A 26,629-nucleotide genomic window follows, 5' to 3' on the forward strand; every position below is an offset into this window, starting at 1 on the left:
TGCGGTGGGGGTCAGCGTGGTCCCAGCTCCCCGGGTCCCTGGGGGAGGGAATGCCGCATACAGGAGGGCGGTGCCAAGAGCCACCCTGCGACCTGACCCCCAGCAAGCACTCGGGGCTCGGGGCGTGCCGTTTGGGGAACAGAAGGCCAGGCTGCGTCTCGGAGCAGAGCATTCTCTTGGGGGCTGCTCGCCGCACCTGGTTCCGAAATCGCAGCCATAGGAGCCCTGGGCGCTGTGGAGGGATGGAGGCCTCAGGGAGCCCCAGACGCGGCGGCCGAGGACCTGGCACATCCATCAGCCGCCGACCCAGGGAAGGAACGCCGCGGAGAGCGGCTGAGCAGGAGCCAGGAGCTGCTCTCACACCGAAAAGCAAAAGAAAAAGAAAAAGAAATCTCCTTGCAGACGCCAGGAGAGATGGCTGCCCGCCCTCGCGTGGGGCCCTTTCTGGCGTTCTGATCCCGGCGGGTGACGGTCGTGTTCCCTGTGCCAACTCCACAGCGGACGGGACACGTGTGACGTAGGGGGACCCGCCTCTCAGACACACGTGACCCGGGGCGCCCAGCCCGTGGCCCTGTGCGTCCGGCAAGGGGGGGGGGGGTGCCCCTGGGCAGCGGGGGACCCAGCTGGGCGGCCAGGCCTCTGAGTCCCGAGGGAACTTCCGGCCTCTGGCTGATGAAAGGGAAGTTCAGCCCTAACCGGTGTGGCTCAGTGGATAGAGCGTCGGCCTGCGGACTCAAGGGTCCCAGGTTTGATTCCGGTCAAGGGCATGTACCTTGGTTGCGGGCACATCCCCAGTAGGAGGTGTGCAGGAGGCAGCTGATCGATGTTTCTCTCTCATCGATGTTTCTGACTCTCTGTCCCTCTCCCTTCCTCTCTGTAAAAAATCAATAAAATACATTTAAAAAAAGAAAAAGAGAGGGAAGTTCATTTCACAGAAGCACAGCGGCGCGTTGGCCTCCGGAAAGCTTATTTCACACGCGTTTCATCAGGAGCTTTTCAGGAGCAAATTACATGGTTCTCCAACGGCGGGCGCGTTTTGCGTGCTGGGCTCGCAGAAACGGAATATTCCACCGGAGTCAGAGGCGGAGGGGCCCGATCCGCGAGATGCAAGATGCCAACGAGACGAGGAGGAACGAGGCTGTCGGATGCCAGGTTCTTGTCGGCCTGGGAGTCACGCAAGCGAAGAACTCAGCGTTCAACTGAGTCAGCGATGGGCCCGGCTGGGCTCCCCGCGTTGCCTGGGTGACGGAGACGCTCCCTCCGGCCAATGGGAAGAGGCTTCGCACCGGGCATGCGCAGTAGGCTGGGGGATGCACAGAGCATGCTCAGTCGGCGGCGGGGTGATGCTCTGGCGCCAGGATCTCTGCCCTCTGGGAGGGCGCTGAGGCCGGGAGGGTGTAGGTGGGGTGCAAGCGGTTAAGGGGAGCCCGGGAAACACGTGGGGGGGCGCATAGAGGGACGTGCTGAGCCGCGTCTTCCCCGGCGCCCTGGGTGTGGCTCCTGCCTATGATGGCTCCTAGGGTGTCATCTCAACCGGCCCCGTTAACAAGAGTGAACCCGGCCACTGGCCACGGGTCTACTGTGCGCAGGGGCATCTCAGGGCCCAGGGCAGGGGGGCCGGCGAGCATCGCACGGCGTCCGGCTGCAGGAGAAAGGAGGACATTGGAGGAGGTGGCGTGGGAAGCGGGAGACTCGGGGAGCTCTGGGGTGCGCGTGCTCGCCCACCAGCGTCACGTGGGAGGAAAGCCTCCAAATGGGACATCGATGGCCCTCCCCGGAGAGACACGCGCGGGGCCTCTCTGGGTCCGGCACACACGTCTGCACTCTCCTGTCACCAACACCTTCGTCCCGGCCCCTGAGGGAGCCAGGCCCCTGGTTACGGTCAGTTACGCACACCCAGACGCTGCCGGTCCTGAGTGAGTGCCATCTGAAGCTGAGAACCCACCTCCAGGCTGAGCACACACCTTGGCAGACCAATGGGGTTGCCTGCACCAACACGAAACAAACACCCATCAACCTCTGCTCGCATACACCATCTGTGGGAGTACAAGGTGAAGGAGAAATGCGCCCATCAGAAGGTTAGGCTCGAGTCCGGCCTGCGTGGCTCCGTGGGTGAGGTTCGACCTACGGACCAGGAGGTTGTGGTTCGGGTCCAGGTCAGGGCACATGCCCAGGACATGGGCTCCATCCCCAGTGGGGGGCGTGCAGGAGGCGGCTGATCCATGATTCTCTCTCTCATCACTCATGTTTCCATCTCTCTCTCCCTCTTCCTCTCTGAAATCAATAAAAAAAATGTATTTAAAAAAATAATCATAAGGTTAGGATCTCCTGTGTAGGGAACCAGGAAGTAGAGGGCGGCTGCCGAGGGCGGGGCTGGGGCGGGGCTGGGGCGGGGCGGAGCCTCCCCGCCGGAGACGAGAGAAGGTTCTGGAGCTCTGAGATTGCACAGCAGTGTGGGCATATTTACCATTAATGAACCGCACAGTGAAAAGCGGCGAACGCGGCCACCTTCCTTCCTCGCATGGCTGTTAGCACAACGCTAAAAAAAGACTTTATATGACAACGTAATCAGAATTTGAATTCCCCCATCGGAAAAGGAAATGAGCTCAGAACAAGTGTTGAAGAAGGAAATTTAAAGGCATATAATGGAACACAAAAGGCGGGGGCTGGCGGCGGAGGCAGCACTCAGATGTGAATTGCAGGTAATAGTCCACTTTGGAGCCTGAGTGTGTCTGGCCGGCGCCGCGCGGGGCCGCGGGGCATTATCCCCAGCGGGTGGGCTGCGGCCGGCTCCGTGGGGGGAAGGCCGCGGGGAGACTGTGACCAACAAATGTGACAATGTCGCCTGCCCTTTGACCCACCTCCTTGGATTCAAATGTACCTCGACAAGTTCCTCTCCGCATCCATCAGGGACGCGTGCCAAGGTGTTTGTGCCTAAATACAAACCGCGGGCTGTTGTTCTGCGGCAGAAAAAGCCTCTTGCACATTGTGAGCCCGAGGGGTGGTGCCAGGGAGACACGTGGGAGCTTTCTGGCTGGGCCTGAAACGAGAAATCACCTGCCCTCCTTTCTTTTTTTTAAATGTATTTTTTATTAATTTCAGAGTGAGAGAGAGAGAGAGGAGAGAGAAACATCCATGATGAGCGAGAATCATCGATCGGCTGCCTCTTGCACGCCCCCCCACTGGGGAGGGAGCCTGCAACCCGGGCCTGTGCCCTTGACCAGAAATCAACTCATGACCTTCCGGATCCTAGGTCGATGCTCAACCACCGAGCCACGCCAGCCAGGTCGCCTGCTTTTCTTACTTCTGCTCGGCAGAAACGGACATGCCGGCCGGCACCCCAGCAGCCACCTTGGGCCACGAGGTGACTGGGAGGACAGAGTCCGTGCCCTCGGCTGCTGAGGCAGAAATAAAGGTGGGGCCTGGGCCTCAGGGGGCACCGGCCGGCCCTGCACCCCCATCCTCGGAGGTTCCTTTAGGTGAAAGCAGCAGTCTACTGGCCCTGGAGCCACTATGGCCGGTGGAGTGGACTGGACGGGACGGGGCGGCGAGGAGCAGTTCCTAGCTCGTGCACGGCTGGCCGTCGCCGTAGCCAAGGCCGCTCTGAGCCCTGCCCTTAAACAGCCCTGCACGTTCCATGTGTCACCGCAGGGAAGGGGGAGGCCCATGGGAGCGGCTTCCAGGCCCCGGTGAGAGCCGGGGTTCCCGGGGGGTGTGAGGAGCAGGGTTGGGGCCGGGCCCGGAGCACGAGGGACAGCCCGGGCAGAGAAGTGCTGGGTCAGCACACACGCCGGGCGCAGCCTCCTGCTAAGAGCTCCTCAGACCAAAGGAGCAGATTGAAGTAATTCCTTATTCGAGACAACGGTCTTGCCTCGGCGTCGGTAGACCAACCCATGGCCTCCACGGAGGGCGCCACTGTCACCGTGAAATGAAGGACCAGGAGGCGCCTTTGCAGTGAGAAGACAGGGAGAGCCCTGGTCCACGGACTCCCCCCCCCCCGCCCCCGCTGCCGGCGCGTTTCCCCGTGGACGGCGCGCGAGCGCACCTGCTGTCACTAGGCAACCGTCCTGGCACCTGTCACTGAGAGACGAACGCCGGGCGATCTCTCACCCCGGAGGAGTCACGCCTGTCAGCGTTGCCAACGGACGCCGAGGGGACACACCGGGCGGGTGCCCACAGGCCACCGCACGCGTCACCGTCACAGGACACGCGCCGTGACGGGAGGAAGCGCACGCCGGTCGGGAGCCTAACCCAAGCCCTGCACCGTGAAGTCACGCCAGCAATCCATCACCCCTTCGCGCCGCTCCCACGGCGTGGGGAAGGCGGGGCGCCTGCTGTGCAGACTGCAGAGGTGGCCGAGCCTGCTCCTCGCACAGACACCGCGGTGGGGTCCCCGGGCCCCGGGCGGGTCCCGTCGGGGGGCAAGCCCATCCGCGTGGCACAAACACCTGGAGGCAGACAGACTGACGGCCGAAGCCTTTCGGATGAGATACACGGCGTACACAGATGACCGGGGAGCACAAGGAGGCGGCTCACGCCTGCAGTGTTTGATGAGAAAAGGAGTTCTCACATGAATAAGATGACACTTCCCCTTAAATCAATACATGGAGTGGCCAGATTATGATCATCTCTGAACGCATAATAATCTGGCCACTCAGTGTGTGTGTGTATATATATATATTAGAGGCCTGGTGCATGAATTCGTGCGTGGGTGGGGTCCGGCCAGCCTGGCCAGGGGGAGGGGACATGGGCGGTTGGCCGGCCAGCCTGCAGGTCGAACTCCTGGTCGAGGGGACAATTTGCATATTAGCCTTTTATTATGTAGGATAGACACGGAGTGGCCAGATGATTATGCGCTCAGAGATCATCATCATCTGGCCACTCAGTGTATATATGGCTTCTCTTGAAAAACCAGGAGATCCTAGGAATTCAGAACATGGGTTTCCTGCATGGCGACCACTGGCCGGTGTCTGCCACGCCTCCTGCCACATCCCTGCCACGCCTCCTGCCACATCCCCGCCACGCCTCCTGCCACACCTCCTGCGAGTGTCACTCACAGGCTCCGGCTGCTTGGTCTCTGCAGGTGCGTGTGTGTGTGAGGCCCCTACGCAGTCACGTGGCGTGATGCAGACATTCACTCCATTATCGATTCTTCCCACGCCACGGAAGGCCCAACCCTAACACCTGGAGTCTGGTTCCTTCCTTCACAGGGCGCTATTCTTCTACTGTCGAGTAAGAGCGCTGTTTGAGTCGGCTGTTTGCCGCAGCCGTCACGGTTCCCCGCGGCCCCCGCCTCCCCGTTTCCCACGGACACCTCCGCCCACGTCTGGGTCACCGTGCGGAGCCTCCCTGACCCCGAGTCCCGTGGGACCGGCCCAGGGACGCGCTCACCATGGCCAGGGGGACGATGCCGACCAAGTCCTTGTGGCTCACGTAGATCTTGGAGACGCCCAAGTCCGACGTGATGTCCCCCGGATATTCGACCTGCCACGTGACGAGCTGCGTGGCCGGCGGGTCGCTGGGCGCTTCGATTTCCACGTCAATCTGCATGACCTCCTCGGGGGCGCCGGCGGCCCTGGGGAGAGGGGAGGGGAGGGGCTCTTAGGGGGAGGTGCCAGCTCGACCCGCAGTGTGGGGCGTGCAGGAGGCGGCTGATCCACGATATTCCCTCTCATCGTGGATGTTTCTCTCTCCCTCTCCCTCTCCCTTCCTCTCTGAAATGAATAAGAATAAAAAAGAGGGTTTCCTCCCCCCCGCTCCCTCACTTATAACTGCTCGGATGCTGACCTCCAGCCTGTCTCACACGGACGGACGCCAGTGATCTTTGAAAGAGGGGGTGTTCTCCTCCGTGAGAGAGGCCCCCAGCATTTCGGGGTAACAGAGGGAAGGGACTAACGTGGGGTGAGGGGTGCAGAATCAGGAGACACAAAACGCCTTTGTGCAGGAGCAGGGCAAAAGGGCACAATTCTGTTTCCCTGGCATGGTCCTGGCGCTGCCCCCCCATCCCCCGTGGGATCGTGTCCCCGCTCCCCCGGGGACAGTGTCCCCCCTCCCCCGGGGATAATGTCCCCCTCCCCCCGGGATCGTGTCTCCCGCTCGTGAGCCGGAGCAGCTGTGGGAGATGAAAATAGGAAGGAAACGAAGCTGCTCTCTCAGCCCCACGCCCTGACATTTCCCTAAACACGTTCCCTGGGACCTGGAGAGCTACTTTATTTTAAAATATTTCTTTCTGTTGGGAGGTGTTTTTTTTTCCTTTAAAAGGAATTCCATCTGCACGCCACAGACACACTCACTCTCCTGCCAGGGCTGCCGACGGCCCCCTCCCTCCTGTCTGCCCACAGGTGACGGGCGGGCGGGGGCCTCCGAGGCTCCGGCACCCCATGGAGCCCCGCCTGCGATAGGGGGGTGGGGTGGGCAGAGCGATCCAGCACCACCGGCTCCTGCGCGTCTCCCCGTGGGGGCTGGCGAGGCAGGTGGGCGCCTCCCACCTCCGAACGGATCAGCTGCAGGTGGAACACGTCCCCCGTGGACTCCGCGCTGGAGAATTTCCCACGAAAAGTGTCCCCTGCGGGGCCTGGTGGGGCAGCTCCGTTGGGCGGAGTGTCGTCCCGATACACCCAGGTTGTGGGTTCGACCTCAGTCAGAAGCCATCAATGGATGCGTACATAAAGGAGCAACCGATCGATGTTTCTCTACCCCCCACCCCCTCTCCTCTCTCTCTCTCTCTCTCAAATCAATTGTTAAAAACATCTCAGGTCCGGCCGGAGTGGCTCAGCAGCTGAGTATGGACCCACAAACCAAGAGGTTCCTGGTTCGATTCCCGGCCTGGGCACAAGCCCGGGTTGCTGGCTCGATCCCTAGTAAGGGGCAGGCAGCCCACGCATCGATGTTTCTATCTCTCAATCCCTCTCCCTTCCTCTCGCTAATATCAATTTTTAAAATATTTTTTTTAAATCTCTGCTACATCTGGCAGCCCAGTGCCTCTTCTCCGGCTGCCCCCTCCATTTTTATTTAGTTTTAAGAGCGAACGCGAAGAGGTATTTGTCCATCACGGCTCCCTCTTGGTCAGACACGTGAGCAAGCAGCTCCAAGGGCGGTGGTTGGCGATGAAATCCTCGGCGTGTGGACAAGGGATGCACCACGGCCCCCAGGGATGGATGGCCGGCAGGCTGCCCCCAGGTGTCTCCACTGACAGCGAAGCTACCCGTGAAACCTTCAGCGCCTACACGGGGAACCGGCCGCTCAGCGCCGGCGCAAACGGGGGGGGGGGGGGGGGGCCGACACGGCGTCTCTCGCTCCAGCCGGGTCTCTGTGAGCAGGCGGCTGAGTTGCTGGAGGAGAGAGAGGTTCCACGCTCGTTTGAAGAGGCAAACAAGATGACTCATGGATCGTGAGGATAATTGCTACGTCTCCTAATGGCTTTCTCGACTCCCACCTGACATGACAAATGGACGCCCCGGGAGGCTCCGACGTTGAGCTCTTTCGCGATGAAACATAATTCAAACGTGTATCTGGGGAGCCCTCACGCCGGAGCGGGCTCCGTGTCTGTGGGCTGAGCGGGGAGCGCCAGCGTGCGCGAGCCCACCGGCCTCGGATCGATACACCGGTGTGTGCCCGCCCCCCAGGGCTGCGGGTTCGAGGCGGGAGAGTTAACCTGCTGCTCGCCTGACGTCGTCTCAGCCTTCGTACGTCCACCCATGAACCTCGGGGGTTGTGCCGCCGACGCGAGATTTTACAGCGTGGAAGGCCATCTGGCCCACATCATCTCTCCGGGCGAGACGCCGGCTAAAGGCAGTGGGACGTCCGGCGGGGAGAACGGGTTGTGGGTGAACCACAGCCGGAAGGAACCCTGAGGATGGAACCAGTTACGTGACCTCATGGTCTCCGGGAGCCCCTGGTTTCTCAGCCTGAAAGCGTGGCTCCGTGGCTGAGCGTCGTCCCATGCACCAGGAGGTCACAATTCAATTCCGTGGTCAAGGGCACAGGCCCGGGGTGTGGGCTCCATCCCCAGTAAGGGGCGTGCAGGAGGCAGCTGATGGATGGTTCTCTCTCATCATGGATGTTTCTCTCTCTCTGTCTAAAATAAATAAAAACGGATTTTTTTTAAAAAAAGCTTTGAAAATGATCAATCATTGCAACCATCTCCTAGAAACGTGGTCAGGCCTCTGAGGATGTGTGCGGGGTGGGGGGTGGGGGGCACAGAGGTGGGGGGAGCCCTGAGCAGCCTGGGGGTATCCCTCACACAGCCAACCTGGTGCTGTGCTGTTGTGGGGGGCACGACCTGGGCCTCTGGATGGACCGCCCCGAGCCGGCGACGATGACGGGGGGGGGGGTGGGGGGGGGCCTTCACGCACAGCACTGAGGACTGCGCAGGGCAGAGCCCACGAAGGGCTTTGGGGAGGCATCGCGTTGGGATAAGCTCCCGGCTGAGCTGGGTACGAGGCCTGAGGTGAGTTTTGCTTAGTGTTTGGGGGGCGATGGCGATGTCCGATGCGGGTTCAGCAAAGTCAGTTCTTTCCTTTCTCCTTGTCTAGCTGGGTTCTGACCTCCTCCTTCACGGGACGCATTAGCCCTGGAGCGGGCTGTGGGCGCTGTCCGAGGTGCCGAGGTCACAGCGGATGCGGGGGGCGCTGTCCGGGGTGCTGAGGTCACAGCGGATGCGGGGCGCTGTCCGAGGTGCTGAAGACCCTGTGGCCCAACCCCGCAGAGCCTTGGCTGGAGAAAGGGCGCCCCACGCCTCAGAGGGCACTTTAATGAAAGATGCAAGAGCGCCCCCAGCCGGTGTGGCTCAGTGGATAGAGCGTCGGCCTGTGGACCGAAGGATCCCGGGTTCGATTCTGGTCAAGGGCACGTACCTCGGTTGCAGGCTCCTCTACGTCCCAGACCCTGGTCAGAGTGAGTGCAGGAGGCAACCCATCGATGTGTTTCTCTCCCATCGATGTTTCTATCTCTCTCTCCCTCTCCCTACCTCTCTGAAATCCAAACCGGCTAGGGCGAGCCAAGCTGTTTTCAGCACAGCCCTCGCCACCGCTACTCGCGCCACACTTTTCCGGTGGCGACTGGGAAGCCATCAGGGAGTGCAGGTGACGGGCACGGCCACAGACCACAGGATGAACTCTGAGACGGAGCACGCGTGGGCGCCGAGCGGTGTTGTTGCTTACGGAGGGCCTCGGGCGCCAGCAGGAGGTAACAGCCCGGAGTCTCGGGCGCATTCATCACTCCGGCCTCCTGGGCCTGTGCCTTTAATTCAATCAGCGGTTCTGTTTAATGAGCCTGATGACTGGTAATAAACAGCGAACAGGCGCCATCCTGGGGAGGCGGCCGCTCTGGCCTGCGATTTAACGCCCTGGAAACGCAGGTTAGCCCCGTCTGGTCCGCATCTGAATGTGGCCATAACTCGGCTGCCAATCCCACAGACAGAGACACACGTGGGCGGTGAAAGTGGAGGCTCAGTGTGTGCTCCGTGGGAACGGGAACAAGGAAACTGTCCCTGCAATGTTCTCAGAGCTGCACCTGTCAGCTGGGGGGCAGCCATGACTGAAGGTCTAGGAGTGAGTGAGGGAATGAATGAGTGAGTGAGTGAATGAATAAATGACCAACGTGATGATGAGTGAACTGAATGAATGAATGAATGAACAACTGAATGGATAAATGACAAGGCACTTGGATCAACAAGTGGAGAACGCAACAGCTGAACCTGAGAATGACTCACAAAACCCACGTTACCAGAAACACCTGTGGCCGCACGAACACACGCCGATTCCCTGATTCCGGCCGGGGCCCAGGCGAGTTTCCGCATAAGAAACACGCTGTGGAGCGCCTTGTAGGAGAGACAGCGGGCGGGCGGTTTTATCCAGAAATGGAGGCACCGGCGAGGGAGAAGTATGTTGTGTGTGCATGCACCTCACTTGACGTCCACCTTCTGGAAGGACTGTTTAAGTAGAAAGATGTACACACACACACACACACCACCCCCACTCAGGTGCGCACACGGACAAGTATGCGGGACAGCGCGCGCCGATCACACGTGACCACGTGCACGCGTCGCTGCGTCCTCTCGGACGAGACGTGAACGCCTCCTGTCTTTAGCCACTTCTGCTCCAGCAGCAAGCGCCGCGTGCGAGAGGCCCTGTCGCCCTGCGGGGGCCGAGGCCCCGGGGGGTGGCTCACCGACGGGAATTAGGGATCACCCCTTCCAGCAACTCGCGAAGCTAATGTGTCGCCAACATTAGGCAGCGCGCCCACGCGGCTCCCGCGTCTATAAAATAAGCATATGGAGTGTGAAAGCCTGCGTGCCCACAAATAGCCACACACACATTGGAGTGCCGTGTGACTTCCGACTTGGATGTGACGGGACTCAGCCCGGGGAGCGCGGTAATGCACAGAACAGGGTAAACACCACGCACGCACCTCGACACAACACAGGAACACGATGGCCGGACGGCGCGGGGCGCTGAGGGTGCCCATAAACACGCGGGCAAGACGCTGGCGGGCAGGAACATCTGTTAACCTCGGTCACGCTGTGGGCAGCTTCTAGGACACATTTTTGGTTTTTATACTTTTTTATTTTTAAACTAGAGGCCCAGTGCATGAAATTCATGCACTTGGGGGGGGGCAGTGTCCCTCAGCCCAGCCTGCACCCTCTCCAATCTGGGACTCCTTGGGGGATTGGGCCTACACCGGCAGTCGGACATCCCTCTCAATCTGGGATGGCTGGCTCCCAACCGCTCACCTGCCTGCCAGCCTGATCACCCCCTAACCACTCCCCTGCCAGCCTGATCAACACCTAACTGCTCCCCTGCCAGCCCCTGCCAGCCCAGTCGCTCCCAACTGCCCTCCATCTTGTGGCGGCCATCTTTGACCACATGGGGGAGGCCATCTTGTGCGAGGGCATGAGGATCAACTTGAATATTACCTCTTTATTATACAGGATACTTTTAAAAATATATATTTTTATTGATTTCAGAGAGGAAGGGGGAGGGAGAGAGAGAAACATTCATGATGAGAGAGAATCATTGACCAGCTGCCTCCTGTACGCCCCCCACTGGGGATCAAGCCCACAATCCGGGCCTGTGCCCTGACCGGGAATCAAACCGTGACCTCCTGGTTCCTAGGTCACCACTCAACCACTGAGCCCCGCCGGCCGGGCCTGACTTGCTTTTGGTGCGGAATCGTGTAAGATGTGCTTGCGATCGTGCGGTCATCGGTTCAGGAATAAGGATGGAGTTTTTGCTCCACCGCACCCCCCCCCCCCACCTCATCTGTTGCAAATGCCTGTGATCCCCGCTCCTGGGCCACGTCGCATGTGTCCTTGGCTGAGGGCGGCGGATGTTGGCGGGATGCTCGCTCCTCCCCACGCGCTCGGCCGCTGCCCCGCCCAGCAGCATTTCTTCTGGAAATCTCTGTCCTCCCCAGGTCATGGGGCTGGAGCACTTTTCCCCATAAGCAACTAGACTCGGTGTGATGTAATCCTTCCTTCTCCCCGCACTGCTGTCTCAAACGTTATGCATTTTTTTAAAAAAACAACATTTTGGTACGTGTTCAAACTCAAATGTCACAATGCAAAAAAAAAAAAAAAATGTCTTAAGGAAGGACTTCAATACAAGAATTCTCTCTCTCTCTCTCTCTCTTTTTTGCAGAATAATTATTTTGGGGGAAAAGATGCCTTAGACTTGTTCATGTCCTTGTCAGAGACCTGAATGAACCCTAAACTTTGAACTCCGAACCTTATGTTTCCTAACACACAGCCACTGGCCAAGTGTGGCTACTAAGTGCTAAAATGTGGCCCGGCCGGCGTGGCTCCGTGGCTGAGCATCAACCTATGAACCAGGAGGTCAGGGTTCATTCCGGTCAGGGCACATGCCCGGGTTGTGGGCTCGATCCCCAGTGGGGGGCATGCAGGAGGCAGCCAATCCATGGTTCTCTCTCATCATGGATGTTTCTCTCTCTCTCCCTCTCCCTTCCTCTCGGAAATCAATAAAAAGATATTTTTTAAAATGTGGCCATTTCAGCCACGAGGCAGGATTTTAAATTTAATTTTCACGTAGTCTTCCGTGGCCGCCGGTGTCCAGCGGCATCCACATTGGACAGCACAGTATGAGTGGGGTTTTTTTCTTTGTTTGTTTGTTTTGGTTAGTTCTCGCCTGAGGGTATTTTCCCATTGATTGTAGAGAGAGTGGAAGAGAGAGAGAGAGAGACAGAGAGAAACATGGACGTAACAGAATCACATCGATGGGCTGCCTCCTGCATGTGCCCGACCAGGGCCTGGGCCAGGGAGGAGCCTGCAGCCGAGGTACGTGCCCTTGACCGGAATCGAACCCCGGGACCCGTCGGTCTGCAGGCCGGCGCCCTATCCACTGAGCCACCCCGGCCGGGGCCATAGGCGGAGTGTTGACCCCCATGTCACACCAGCAAGAGGCAAGGGGAGAAGCACCACGTGGGTTTAAAAATACCCGGGTATTTATACCGGCCCTCGCGGTGCCCACGGAGGACGCCCACGGCCCGCCGGCGAGCGGGCGCAGCTGTTCCCTGTTTGCCGCTCGGCTCCTCCCGGCAGGTTCCTACGGGCTCCCCTTTCAAGCTCCCCCACCCCCTGTCGTCCTGCCCGTCCCAGGGCCGCTCGCTCGCTGTCCTCACCTGACCCGCACCTGTGTGCCTGGCTCACTCCCACCGCCTGCACCTGGGACCCCTGCCTCCAGCCCTCCGACCCCGGCCTCCGACCCTGGCCTCTGACCCCCAGCCTCCGACCCCCGGCCTCCGACCCCCGGCATCGCTTAGTGGAAACCCAGTGCCTCTTCTTCTTCCTCCCGACTCCATAGCATCCGTTCCGATTTGAAATGGTGTCTTTGCTTTGTGCGTATGCTTATTTATTTACTAAAATATATTTTTATTGATTTTTTTTTTTAGAGGGAGAGGCAGATAGGAACATCCATGATGAGAGAGAATCATGGACCGGCTGCCTCCTGCACGCCCCCCACTGGGGATCGAGCCCACAACTCGGGCCTGTGCTCTGACCGGGAATCGAACCCTCACCTCCTGGTTCCTAGGCCGACGCTCAATTGCTGAGCCATGCCGGCCGGGCTGAAAGGGGGTTTTCTTCATTCCTAACCAGGTAAACGCAGAACAAAACCCCTGAGAGAACGTTTTCCCTTTGGGTTAGCGAGGAGCGGGCTCCCACCCAGCCGGGCGGTGGTGGGGACGTCAGCGCCTTTACAAGTTGCCGTCAGAAAAATGAATTGGCTCCACGTCCTGGAAATGAATCCGGGGCGTCCGTCATAAAACAGCCACCGGTTCCGTGGCCCGTAAATCTCACGTGGGAATCTGTCTTCGGAAATAAAACCTCCAGCGTCTGAGGGTGTGTGCAGAATTATTCATGGTGACGACAATATTTGCAAGGCGCTATCCATTCTGGCGGAATAAATTATGGTAAAACCAGCCGGTTGGTTATTATGCAGATGTTTAACAAAGAAAGCATCCAATCGATAGGTATTGATCTGGAAGAATATGCAGGACATATTTTCAGGTTAAAAAAAATAAAAGTAAATCTCAGTTGTTTTTTTTTTTTTAAATGCCCCACACTGCAGACATTTAGGCAGGCGTGGCTGGCACTTGAGGTCTGAAATGATACCGTTTGATAATTTCCCTTCTTCCTCTTTTGCATGAAAAAGTGCTGTGAAGGGAGAATTAGCCTGGCCGGCGTGGCTCAGGGGTTGAACGTCGACCTATGAACCAGGAGGTCAGGGTTCAATTCCTGATCAGGGCACATGCCTGGGTTGTGGGCTCGGTCCCCAGTAGGGGGCGTGCAGGAGGCAGCAGATCCATGATTGTCTTTCATCATTGATGTTTCTCTCTCTCCCTCTCCCTTCCTCTCTGAAATCAATTTTTAAAAATGTATATTTTTAAAAAATAAAATAAGAGAGAGAATCAAACCACAGGTGCGGAGAGCCACAGGGACAGCATGACGGGCTGTGCTGTAGTCTCTCCGCCGGTGATGCCGGAGTGCCTGCCCTGTCTCGTCACTGGAAGCACTGTCCTCCCTCGCCTTTCGGTGGCTTGCTCGTTAGGGCACCTGATTCGTCTAGAGCGAGGCTGGCAAATGGATTTCATTCAAGAGCTGCATCGGGCCAATGGGTCCTGGCTACCCAGAGCCATGTCAGGGCTCAGGGAAGAGTGTCACCATTCATCATCAGTGTCTCCCCCAGGCGGGGACAGGGCCAGGTGCAGGAGCCAGCCAGCAGGCCGCCCACCTACTTCTAGGTGTTGTTCATGACAGACCTTCCGTGAATCCTCTTAGGTACACGGTGGCGCCTGATATTACTTATGGTGATGTGCGTGGACAAGCAGTAAAAACACGTCACCACTTTTGACAAGGAAAGACCGCTGCATCTTAATTTTCAAAAATACATTTTCCAGTCCTCACAATTTCAGGCATGAAATTCAATTCATTAAAGATAAACAGCGCATCAGCATGAACTTCCTTCAATCTGAAACAGCCTCCTGGGTAAGTCTCCTGGGCAGCTTTGGCTGAGGAAATATTTGACATCTTTGGGAAATTACCTAAAACAATTTTCCAGCTGGTTTTAAATCATCTCTTCAAAGATGGACTTTTCTCTATGAGCATTATATTTGTTGGGTACTAAAGACAGTTCGATGATGATGATGATGATGGTGATAGTGAAGATGGTGGTGGTGATGGTGATGGTGAGGATGATGATGGTGATGGTGATGATGAGGATGGTGATGGTGGTGGTGATGGTGGTGATGATGATGGTGATGATGATGGTGATGGTGATGATGATGGTGATGATGATGATGGTGATGATGGTGATGGTGATGGTGAAGATGGTGATGGTGGTGAAGATGGTGATGATGGTGATGATGATGATGGTGAGGATGATAATGGTGGTGATGATGGTGATGGTGGTGATGATGGTGATGGTGGTGATGATGGTGATGGTGGTGATGGTAAAACTGAGGCACAGAGAGATTAAGCAATTGGCCCAGGCTCCAACACGCGTGTTTCCTGTGTCCCCTGGCGGGCTCTCCCTGGCAGATCGTGTCATCTAGTTCAGAGACCCACGTCCTCTAAAGAGCGGTGTGACCGTGGGCACGTCACCCTCCTCTTCCTGCGGCTTTGTCCGCTCACGTGAGCTGGGGGATGAGCCACGCCTCACAGGAAGTCCGTGAGGATGCGAAGCCCCCGTGTGGGACACACGCTGAACCATCCTTCCTGCTCAGGGCTCACATGTGCTTTTGCTGAAATGTCTGCATCTCGTGTGGGTTGAGAACAGGACGTGTGGATGGCAAGAGGCCAGAGACGGATAAACTCGAGGAGGAAGAGGCTCAGGGCCCAGCCGCCCGGCCGCACCAGCATCCCTGCCCTTTGTTCCGACACAACACCGAATTCAAGGCAGCTGGGCCCTTTCGGGTCTGATCCTGCTCATTCTGCCTCACTGTGCCGCCCGGCTTTTGTAAGAAAAAAGGTGAGTTTAAGAGTACATTTCCCCCCCCCCCCCCCAATTTTCTGCAGGAGGAAAGTACAATCATGGCGTGTGGAGTGCCAAAATGCCACAGGTTTTGCTTTTGCTTCAAGGAGCACTTTCCCGGTAACTGCCGCGTTCACAGACTTCTCAGGGACTACGTCCCGCGGAGCCAGCCCGACCGCCCTCTCCCCTCTTATCCCTGCTCTACAGCTCAGCGCTCTTCGTCCGCTCTGGGATTTTTTAAAAAAATATGTTTTTATTGATGTCAGAGAGGAAGGGAGAGGGAGGGAGAGAGAAACATCAGTGATGAGAGAGAATCATGGACCGGCTGCCTCCTGCACGACCCCTACTGGGGATGGAGCCCGCAACCCCGGGCCTGTGCCCTGACTGGGAATCGAACCCTGACCCCCTGGTTCATAGGTTGATGCTCAACCCCTGAGCCACACTGGCTGGGCTCTGAGATCCTTATTTTAAAGGGAAACCGGGTTCAGCGGCATCACCTGTTCCCAAGACGGTGGGTCCGGCTGGGCTGGGCCGGACAAGAGCTCTGGGCACGGAGTCCTGCCTGCCCGGCATCGGCCTGAGTGAGCAGGGCCACCTCCAGCCGAGGGACTTGGTCCGGGTGCCCCACCCCTCCCCCCACTGCTCTCAGGGTGGAGACGGGGTGTCCACGGGTCCTGTGCCGCGATTCCCGTGGCCGGTGACTGACACGTGCGAGGGAGTTGTCAGCACCTTCCCCAGCACCGAGGGGGCACTGGACAAATACTAACACATCCTGCTGTCCACCCCGCCTTGCTTACTTCCCGCACGCCAGACCCACTCGGACGGCGAAGACTGACGCGTGCCCCCCCCCCACACACACACACACACACCCGTCCGGTCAGCGGAAAGCCGGCTTGGGGGGACGCCTGGTCTAGCGGCCGTGGGTCGAGAAGATGTTCTCCTCTCTAATAACAATTTATCCAGCCGAGCCTCCATCCATCATTCCTCCCGTGGCAGCCGCTACGCATCCGTAACTACCTGTAACAGCTCTCGCCAATGATGTTCATTCATCAACTCACTCCATCAGCGAACGTCCATTAATTACGTTCCCCCGGGGAGGACGCGGGGCTGCGGGCACGTCCGCGTTCTGCAGGGAACGCCGGGCGGCCGTCCAGCCGCGATGAGTTATGAGCCCCCCAACCCCACCCCCACCTCCCCCGCCCCTAACCGCACTGAGCTCGCTCTTACTCGTTCTCACACATCATTCCCCGAGCCTGGAGTGCTCGGCCCCCCTTCCCCCTTTGTGGCTTCTGGCAGAAACTCCTATTCCTCCTTCAACACTCAGCCTGCGTGTCACCGCCTCCGGGAAGTCTGCCCAGATACGCCCAGGGCTGAGGAACAACCTTGAGGCCTCGCTAGGAGTGTGCACACCTCCCCCTGGAGTTGGAGAAAAGCCCTTAAACGCCGGGAACTGTCCCCGGTGCTGAAGGGGAAACCGGACAGGGTCTAAGTACGACATAAACATGCGCATTCAATGAGTGAGGATGCACAGGAAAAGATGCGCCCGTGGTTACAATCCAACACAGAAAGAAAGCAGTGCTTTAGTAAGTGCCTGAACGGAAAAAGACAGTAACACAAACCTGGCTTAGACCAAAAAGAACAATAATAAATGCATTGGCGTCAATTCCTCCTGAATTCCAATGGCGGTCTCCATCCAGACCAGGCGGAACCCAGGGTTAAGCTCTGTAGTCAGGACGCGCTCAGGGCCTGCGTTTCTCAGTCTCCACGTGACACCCCCCCCACCCACCCCCAGGTGCCAGCATCAAGCTGAGGTGAGGCCGGCTCCACCCCCTCTCTGAACACAGCTGCTTCCTTCCCAATAGCTCCGCCCAAATCCTGGGAAGGAATCCCATTGGCCATGCTGGTGTCACATGACCCACCCCCAACCAATCCCTGCGGCCCAGGGGATGGGCTGTTCTGATAGGCCAGGCTGGGTTGGGTGCCCGGCCCTGTTGCCAGGGGAGGAAGTGGGAGGGAGGCAGTTCCCCTCTTCCTGGGGGGGGGGGGGGGGGCAGCAGGGCAGGACGAGAGGCCCAGCGCTGGCCTTGACCAGTGACAATGGCTGGGCGTTTGGAAACAGGGGAGAGGTCGCCCCCAAAGGCCTTGACTGCTGGGGTACAGGGGTCACCCTCATTCGGGAGGAGGCTGAGCCCGCCAGGCAGTGGGGAGACCCGCAGGGCAGCTGAGCCAGACGTCCCTGGAGAGTGAGCTCATTCCATCACCCAGGGACCGTGGGAGCTGGGGGGCTGGGGGGCTGGGGGCAGAGCCCACGGACAGCGGACCCAGCGGCCGGGGTGCAGCGGGCTCTCCCCAAACCCCTTCCCGCCCGTCAGCTCCCACTTCGCCTCTGCGCCTGGGGGCGGCCTCAGGAGGAGCAGGGACCGCTCGGAGGCCGGCACTGCTGGGCACTGACAAGGCTCCCCTGTTGGGGCTGCCGCCTCCAGGGGGCGCGGGCGAGCGAGCGAGGAGCGGTGACCCGGTCCCTGTCAGTGGCACTCGGACTGCAGCCACTCATGGCTGAGCCCCTGACCCCAAGGACTCGTGGCTGACCCCCTGACCCCGAGGACTCATGGCTGAGCCCCTGACCCCAAGGACTCGTGGCTGACCCCCTGACCCCGTGGACTCATGGCTGACCCCCTGACCCTGAGGACTCATGGCTGACCCCCTGGCCCCATGGACTCGTGGCTGACCCCCTGACCCCGAGGACTCGTGGCTGACCCCCTGCTCCCTGTGGACTCGTGGCTGACCCCCCGACCCCGAGGACTCGTGGCTGACCCCCTGACCCCGAGGACTCGTGGCTGACCCCCTGACCCCGAGGACTCGTGGCTGACCCCCTGACCCCGAGGACTCGTGGCTGACCCCCTGACCCTGAGGACTCATGGCTGACCCCCTGACCCCGAGGACTCATGGCTGACCCCCTGATCCCGAGGACTCGTGGCTGACCCCCTGGCCCCATGGACTCGTGGCTGACCCCCCGACACCGAGGACTCGTGGCTGACCCCCTGACCCTGAGGACTCATGGCTGACCCCCTGACCCCGAGGACTCGTGGCTGACCCCCTGCTCCCCGTGGACTCGTGGCTGACCCCGTGGTGACCAGAGACGCAGAGGGGTGAAGCCACACCCCAACCGGCCCCTGACACCCTCGTTAGCGCTCATTAGGAGCTGTGACAGGCACCGATGCAGGCGTCAGCGAGCCTCATGCCCGCACCCGGGGGGACCATCAAACCACCTGGGGTCCCCGCCATCCCTCAGGCTGCAGACCTCCGTCCGAGGCCTGGGGTTTCGTTTTCCACCCTTTCCTGTTCCCACGGTGAACCCCTGAGACACGGATCCGCCACGCAGCAGGCCCACACACGCTCCGGCTGGTCTCGGCCCCTCCCGCCGCCTCCTCTTCCCGTCACGCCTCGTAAAGCGGCCTTCCCGTGGGGTCCCTGTAACTGCTCACCCCCGACAGCCCGTGCACTCCAATCACCCCAGCCGGGTGCGCCCCGGCTTCCCCCGGCGCTGAGATAAATCTCTGTTAACGGCGCGCGCCTGTGAGACCTGGCCTCCTCCAGATGGAGACAGATGTTTTGCTTCTTTTTTTTAAAAAACTTCATTTTTTAAAACTTATTTTTCAATTACACGGGGCGAGCATGGTGGCGTGGTTTCCAGGGGTTTGGCGTTCCCGATGGTGCCCGCTCTCACGTGGCGCTAACGACAGGCCCTGGGAGTCCCGCTCCGACGCTGAGCTCCGCACCCCCACCCCCCATCCCCCATCCCCGTCCCCTGATGTGTTACCACAACCGAACCTCCCCTCCCCCACCCGGTGAAGAGCACGGCCCAGGAGCAGGGACCTGGAGAGCCAGGGAAAGGCACCCACCGTTCACGCCCCCACGACACAGGACAGTCCACAGGGCCGTGCAGAGAGCAGCCCTGGCCGGTGGCCCAATGGTTAGAGTGTGGGCCCGCGCCACGAGGTTTGAGCGTTTGATTCCCGGTCAAGGGCACGTACACGGATTGTGGGTTCCATCCTGACCCCAGTCCGGGCGCGTGTGGGGGGCAACCAATCAGTGTGTCTCTCTCACATCCATGTTTCTCTCTCTGTCTCCCCCCTCCCTCCCTCCCTCCCTCCCTCCTTTCTACGCTCTCTACAAGTCAGTGGGAGAAATATCTCTGGGCGAGGATGAACCAAAGATCAGACCAGACCCCCGCCCTGGGCCTCGGGCGTGGGATCAGGGGAAACGCTTCAGGAGGAAGAGACCCGGGTCCTCGCGGGAGGCAGGGCTGAGCCGAGCTGCCGGCTGCCTGCAGGCTTCTCACCGGGTCACGGTGCCCTCGCGCCTTCACGCGGCGTGCTGAGCGGAGAGGGTAGTGACTGCGATGGCGAAGAGGCATGGGGGGGCTGCCTGCCTGTGTGCGGACGCGAGGGCCCCAAGAATCCACGCAGGGACAGACATGGGGAGACCCTGGCCGGATCCATCCGGACTCCAGACAGCAGGCCCCGGAGCCTCTGAGGCTGCAGAGACAGCTCACGGGATGAGGTATTGATCCCGGCTCTAAATGTGTGGTTTTGACGACAGAGCAATGTGTTGTTGTGAAACAGCCACACAGGATGAATGCGTTTGGGTTATTAACTCCCAACCGGATTCCCGTGGGCACCGCTGCCTGGCTCGCCGCGGCGGCTGCTGTGGCGTCGCTGGGCCGTTTCCAGGGAGTTTATTTTATTTTTCCGTGTGCGGTGGATTATTCTGGGCGATGGAGGTGCCTCCTGGAGTTGGGAGTTCACGTAGAAGGTCCTCTGAGGTCCTCCCAGTGACCACAGCATGAGCCGGCCTTATTTTTTTTTTTGGGGGGGGGGTGGTCCCTGCTTTGTGTCAGGCACGTCACCAGGGTTTTCCTTTCGATTCCTAATTGGACGCATCTGCCTGACGATTCTATGTGTTGGGCATTTGAGGGGTTTTAAACCTGCATTTTTAAAAATATCTTTTTTATTGATTTCAGAGAGGAAGGGAGACATAGAGAGAGAAACATCCATGAGGAGAGAGAATCATGGGTCGGCTGCTTCCTGCACACCCCACACTGGAGATCGGGCCTGCAACCCGGGCCTGTGCCCTGACCGGGAATTGAACCCTGACCTCCCGGTTCATAGGCTGATGCTCAACCACAGAGCCACGCCCGCCGGGCTCAGTTCTTTGTTTTTAAAAGCGAGTCGTGAGCACTTGACTTTACTGCCTCGACTGCCCGCCATGTGTCGCCTGGACCAGCGCGTCTCCCGGGGCAGGAGGTTTACCGTTTCCTCCAGCGCCAGGCGCACACCTCGGTCACGAAATGCCTCCTCCCTGATTAGCATTTTTGCTCGACAGTTTTGTTTGCTGTAAAATGTCACCCCGAGAGCTAGAAAGGTCGCCGAGACTGCGGCCTGTCGGAGGACCAGGTACCTGGCTCACTGGGGATTTGACAAGCAGGGTATTTACTCCGGGTGGTCGGACAGGCTGCCTGTTGCTTTTCTCAAAGGCTACAACGTGTTTGCTTGCAACTTTGTATCTTAGCTTTGTGGTTTGCAACTTTGTATCTTAGCCTGTCGCTTGCAACTTTGTATCTTACCTTGTTGTTTGCAACTTTGTATCTTAGCTTGTGGTTTGCAACTTTGTATCTTCGCTTGTCATTTGCAACTTTGTATCTTAGCTTGTAATAAAGTGGTTCGCTCACCTGCCTGGGAGACTGTTCCCAGCGATGGAGGGTTGAGAACTAGCTTGAGGTGATGCTTGACCCACAAAGTACTTTTTCTACAACTCACCCAACTGCATACTTTCCGCGGGTGCCTGTGAGGGACTGAGTCATCACTCAAAAATCTTAAAAAAAGGAAAACAGCCACAGCTAGGAAGCATCCCAGGCCCTGTCGCTAATTTCTTCAACCATGTCCAAGTTCGACTAGTACCCGTGGGAAGAGCAGCTGTGCCAGGCTCGTTGGCGACAACGTTAACCACGGGGCTCGAAGACGAGGAAGTCACCGGGGAAACCTCGTGGGCTCACCGCGCAGCGTGGCGGTGGCCGGGGGGCGGCCGGGGGAACGGCGCTTTCAGAAACGACGGAGCAGCCACGAGGCGCGCTGGCGGGAAGAGCGGTGCCCGAGCGAAGCGCGTGGAACCTGAGAGACGGCATCAAGCGGCTCCCAGTGGGACCGTAAATAACGCTTCTCGGCTGGGTTCTGCCATCTCTCTTTTGTTTCTGTTTTTAATGTTCCGTGAAATGCTGTTATCTGCCTAAGCTGCTCCCCAGGCCCTCGCACGACAGATGATCCCGCACGGCTCGGCCCGGGGAGGCGGGAGCTCAGGGAGGCCGGCGGGGCTCGCGGCCCAGACGGTGGCGGAGAAGGGAGGCAGGTCGGGGGCCGCGGGCGGGACAGCGAGCGGCCGACAGAGCTGACTCTCAGGGACACGCTCCCCCTCCCCACCCCCCGAGGCTGCTCAGAGGTGCCAGAGTTTATGCTCCTTTTTCACGGCGAGCACCTACCCAAGCACAGGTGATGGCAAAAGCGAATGCCCCGCAGCGCAGGAAGGTACTTCCAGAGTTTGCCTTACGTGTGTGTGTCATGCTTACCTGTGTACATGTGAACACAGACCTGCTCTGATGTGGAGACGGATATAGCGACAGAGATAAAGCTATAGGACGGATACACAGATGCGGACATCTTTTCCCTGCAGGGCTTTTACTGTTGTTTCCCATGTTTGCAGGGGTCACTAGGGCTATGCATATATGTGCACATGTGTGTGCGCATGCATACACACGTGTACGCACCAACTGCATATGCACACGCTTGTGACACGTGCACACATGTGAGCACATGCCTGTGTGGCGCGTGCACATGAACACACTCGTGTGCACACACATGTGCACGCATGCCTGCATGCTCACACACAGTCACCGAAGTTGCTGGTCCAGAAATTCACGTGAGACACACAGCAGCCGTGGTCCTCTCAGTCCCACCGGCTGCTGGCTCCTCACGGACGTGCTTGGTAACCGCAAGGAATGACGGGCTTTCTCCCTCCCTGCGCCTCGGTGACGTCACAGGCCTCGGCCACGCCCACAGGCGCTCCGGGCAGGCGTGGCTGTTCGGCTGCGTTCACACCGAGTCCGCAGCTGCAGCGGGGCAGCCGGGCGTTCAGCGGGGCCGCGCTGGGGAGCCGCTCAAAAGCCAGGCCTTCCCGCAGGGGAGCCGCGTGGCCGTAACTCAGCCTCGCCCGCGAGAGCGGCTGCGCCATAATTCCATCCTCAACACGGGCTCGCCCGGGGACGCAGCCCTAAGCACCTGATAGAGGGAGGCAATCGGAGCGAAGCAGCGCTGGGTACATCCAGGCAAGGCCCTCGGGCCCCCCAACCCCCCACTCCCCGGGCTGCCTGGCTGTGGGGCTGCAGGGCCGTCGGGACGTGGTAAACGAGTCCGCCCGAGGGGTGATTTCCCGCGGAATTGGGCTCATAATTCCCCGTCACTGAGCTGCCGCGGCCTCCCAGCTCCATCTGCGTTTCTAACGGAGGCAGGACCGCGAGCAGCGGGCACAACACGCCGGCTCCTGGGGGTGCCAGGCCTGGCCCCCTCGATGCCTGCACCCCCCCCCTCCACACCCGCCCACACCCCGCCCCCCCTGCTGCGTCTCACTCGTGGGTTTCCGGGCAGCAGCCCGGTCTCACCCATCGGCACCCACGGTGACCGCATTCCCCCCAAAGGTCCAGCGGGGTCTCCCTCCGTGTTCCCTGCGTCCGGCTGCATTGAGCAGGGGACGTGTTGCTGCCGCACAGGCTGGTATTGGAGTCTCCCACGCCCTCAACGTGACATTATCAGATCCACCCAACGCTGTCCTGCCTCAGTCACCGATCGGGCCCTCCCCGCCATCGGCACGATTCTATTACATGAGGCACCGCCTTCCAACATGGTTCCACCGCTCATGGGGACTCGGCCGCTCTCAGTAGCTGGCGACTTAAAAGGCAGCGATGGCCCGGCCGGCGTGGCTCAGGGGTTGAGCATCCGCCTAGGAACCAGGAGGTCACCCTTCAGTTCCCTGTCAGGGCACAGGCCCGGGGTTGCGGGCTCCATCCCCAGTGTGGGGCGTGCAGGAGGCAGCCGATCCATGATTCTCTCTCATCATGGATGTTTCTCTCTCTCTCCTCCCTTCCTCTCTCTGAAATCAATAAAAAATATCTACACCAATAAAAAGATGCAAATTGACCATACCTTCGTGACGCCCACCAGCCAATCAGGAGTGAGTATGCAAATTAACCCAACAAAGATGGCAGGTTAATTTGCATGCGCAGGCACCAAGCTGCCAGGGGGTGGGGCAGGATTCAGGCGTTCCTCCCCGCCCCGGCCGCTCCGGGCCTCTGGGCAGCGTGGGAAGGCGGAAAGGCATCTCCGGCCGGAGTGAAGGCGGTGCCGGCAGCCAGGGGAAGGAAAGCCCGTTCTTGCACAATTCTTCGTGCATCAGGCCTCTAGTGAGCATATAAACTAATAAAAATGCAGCGACAAACACGCGTGCTCACTCTCCACATCTGTGACGAAGCGTTTACCAGAGGAGATGCCCCCAGGCCTGTGACCTCAGGGTCACATGCAGGCACGTGTGTGAGGGTCACGTGCAGGCACGTGTGTGACCCATCGGCCAGATGCCTACGGACACAGCTCCACGGGGAGCGAGCCCTGCCCAGTCCTCCTTCTCCCCCCCCTCCCCCCGCAGGGAACCAGAGGTCCCTGAAGCCCCTCCTTCCCAGGAAAACGTTTTATTGTTTGCATCTTTTTTTGTGGCCAGTCTGACGGAGAGAAACGCATTGGAGACGGCGCCTCGGTCTGCCGTGTCCCTAATGCGGAAGTTATTAAAACGCACTTGAGGGAAAGTGCTCCTGACAGATCATAAGTCTGCACACAACGAGGAGGCCCCGCCGCCCCGCGCGGATCCGGGCTCCCCGGCAGCCGACGCGGTTCTCCCGCACCGGGAGGCCGTGCTGGGACGCGGGTGATAACGTCTCTTTCCCGAGCTCGGCAGGCGAGGCCGCGGGGGCTGCACGTGCCACCTGGAAGGCCGTCCTCATTTTAATCATCCCAAAGCCGTTCACAGGCGGAGGCCGCGCTGGGTCTGCCCGCCCGCCGGTCCCGTTGGGTCTTCACAGGGTCCATGGAGGCCGCCTCCCGGGCGCCGACTGGCAGAAGATGGGGTTTCACCTCTCGTTGCCTCTCGGCGGGAGGCGAGATGGCGGCATGCAGGCGAGAAGGACATGTGAGGCTTCCTGAACCTCGTGTGGGGCCCTTCCCTCCGCGGGGAGGACCATTCAGACGCAACATCACGCGTTATAATCCACGAGAGCAACTTCTTAAAAAATATATTTGTATTGATTTCAGAGAGGAAGGGAGAGAGAGAGAAGCATCCATGACGAGAGAGAATCATGGGTCGGCTGCCTCCTGCACGCCCCCTACAGGGGGATCAAGCCTATAACCCCGGGCATGTGCCCTGACCGGGAATCGAACCGTGACCTCCAGGTTCCTAGGTCGATGCTCAACCCCTGAGCCACGCCGGCCGGGCAAAGGTGAACATGTTTAAACACTTGGTAATATCCCCAGGACAAGTCACTTCTGCCTGACACGCAGGCCAGCCTTGCTGGGCCCCACACTCCGGATCCCGCTCACGGTTATGAGGGACCCCATATGAGACCCGCACACTGTAGGAGGGGGCAGGCCGGGCTGAGGGACCCCATATGAGGCCCGCACACTGTAGGATGGGGCAGGCGGGGCTGAGGGACCCCATATGAGGCCCGCACACTGTAGGAGGGGGCAGGCCGGGCTGAGGGACCCCATATGAGGCCCGCACACTGTAGGAGGGTGCAGGCGGGGCTGAGGGACCCCATATGAGGCCCGCACACTGTGGGAGGGGGCAGGCCGGGCTGAGGGACCCCATATGATGCCCGCACACTGTAGGAGGGGCCAGGCGGGGCTGAGGCCGGGCTTGCTGACCTGCACACTCCGGATCCCGCTCACGGTTATGGGGGCCACACCCAGGTCTCTGCTGAACCACCGGCCCAGCGTGGCGGGGGGGGGGGGGGGGGGTGCCGGCCACCACTTGCCTTCTGCCTCCCACGGTCTCTCTTCCCAGCTCCACACGGGCCCACGTTCACGAGGGGGATTTTCAGAAACACGGAGCCCATACAGGGAGAACACGGACCACAGAAACCCGGCCCCCGGAGCCAGGTCTCCGCCGGACCTGCGCCGAGCTCAGGTGGGTCCCGGCGGTGAGACCCGCCTTTCCCAGAGGAAGGCTCCGCTCCGTCCACCTGTCCCTCCGTCTTACCTGGGCGCGTCCCCACGACGGGGACACCCACCGAGGACACCCGCGTGGGCCCGAGCACAGGAGGGGGACTCACCCGTGTGCGGGGCCGGGGGACCTCCTGAGGCAGACGATGACGGCGGGGGCCACCCTGCCGGCCCGGTCCGCGCTCGCCTGGACCTCCCAGGCGGCCGGGCTGCTGGCTCTGACCGCGGCGATGCGCACGCCCCTCTGCGCCTTGGCCCTGCGGAGGGAGACAGGAGGTTGGGGGAGACCGCTGGGAGCCCGGGGGGCCGCTGGCTCCGGGGAAACCTTGTTGCCCGGCGGGTGGGAGCGCGTGTTGGATACAATGTAACCGCCTCTCGCCCGCGGGGTCACCTCCCCATGGGTCCGCCCTGTCCGCCCCCCCCCCCACCTTTTCCTACTTTTCACCGAGGAGCTAGGGCAGCACGTGACCCGAGCAAGCGCCGCTGACGCGTGGAAGTGCAGACACGCGCCAGCGGGAGGGCTTTTGTGTGTGTCTGTTTTTGTTGTTGTTTTGTTATTTTTTTCAATGTGATTTTTCCCCATTTTTTTTATTAAGGTATTACATGTGTACATATCTTCCCATCGCCCCCCCACTCCCGTACATGCCCTCACCCCCCAGTGTCTTCTGTCCGTTGGTTATGCTTATATGCATGCAGACGAGTCCTTCGGTTGATCTCTTATCTCCCCCGCCTCCCCCCAACCTTCCCGCTGTAATTTGACAGTCTGTTCGGTGCTTTACTGCCTCTGTATCTATCTTTTTGTTCATCGGTTTATAATGTTCTTTATTATCC

At 59.6% G+C, this 26,629-nt stretch overlaps 1 protein-coding gene across 1 annotated transcript in view; it reads right to left on the reverse strand.

Annotated features, from left to right (window-relative positions):
* Positions 1 to 26,629, reverse strand: part of TMEM132D (transmembrane protein 132D) — a gene marked incomplete at both ends in the record, with an annotated part of 79,195 nt that overhangs the window by 17,930 nt on the left and 34,636 nt on the right. Inside the window, 2 exons of the mRNA XM_079762937.1 lie at positions 5,392 to 5,575; positions 25,909 to 26,055. Coding sequence (XP_079619063.1) covers positions 5,392 to 5,575; positions 25,909 to 26,055 — 331 coding nt within the window. The remainder of the gene's footprint in view (positions 1 to 5,391; positions 5,576 to 25,908; positions 26,056 to 26,629) is intronic.

Source organism: Cnephaeus nilssonii (assembly GCF_951640355.1).
Source record: "Cnephaeus nilssonii genome assembly, chromosome: 22".
In the NCBI taxonomy this organism is placed as follows: domain Eukaryota; kingdom Metazoa; phylum Chordata; class Mammalia; order Chiroptera; family Vespertilionidae; genus Cnephaeus; species Cnephaeus nilssonii.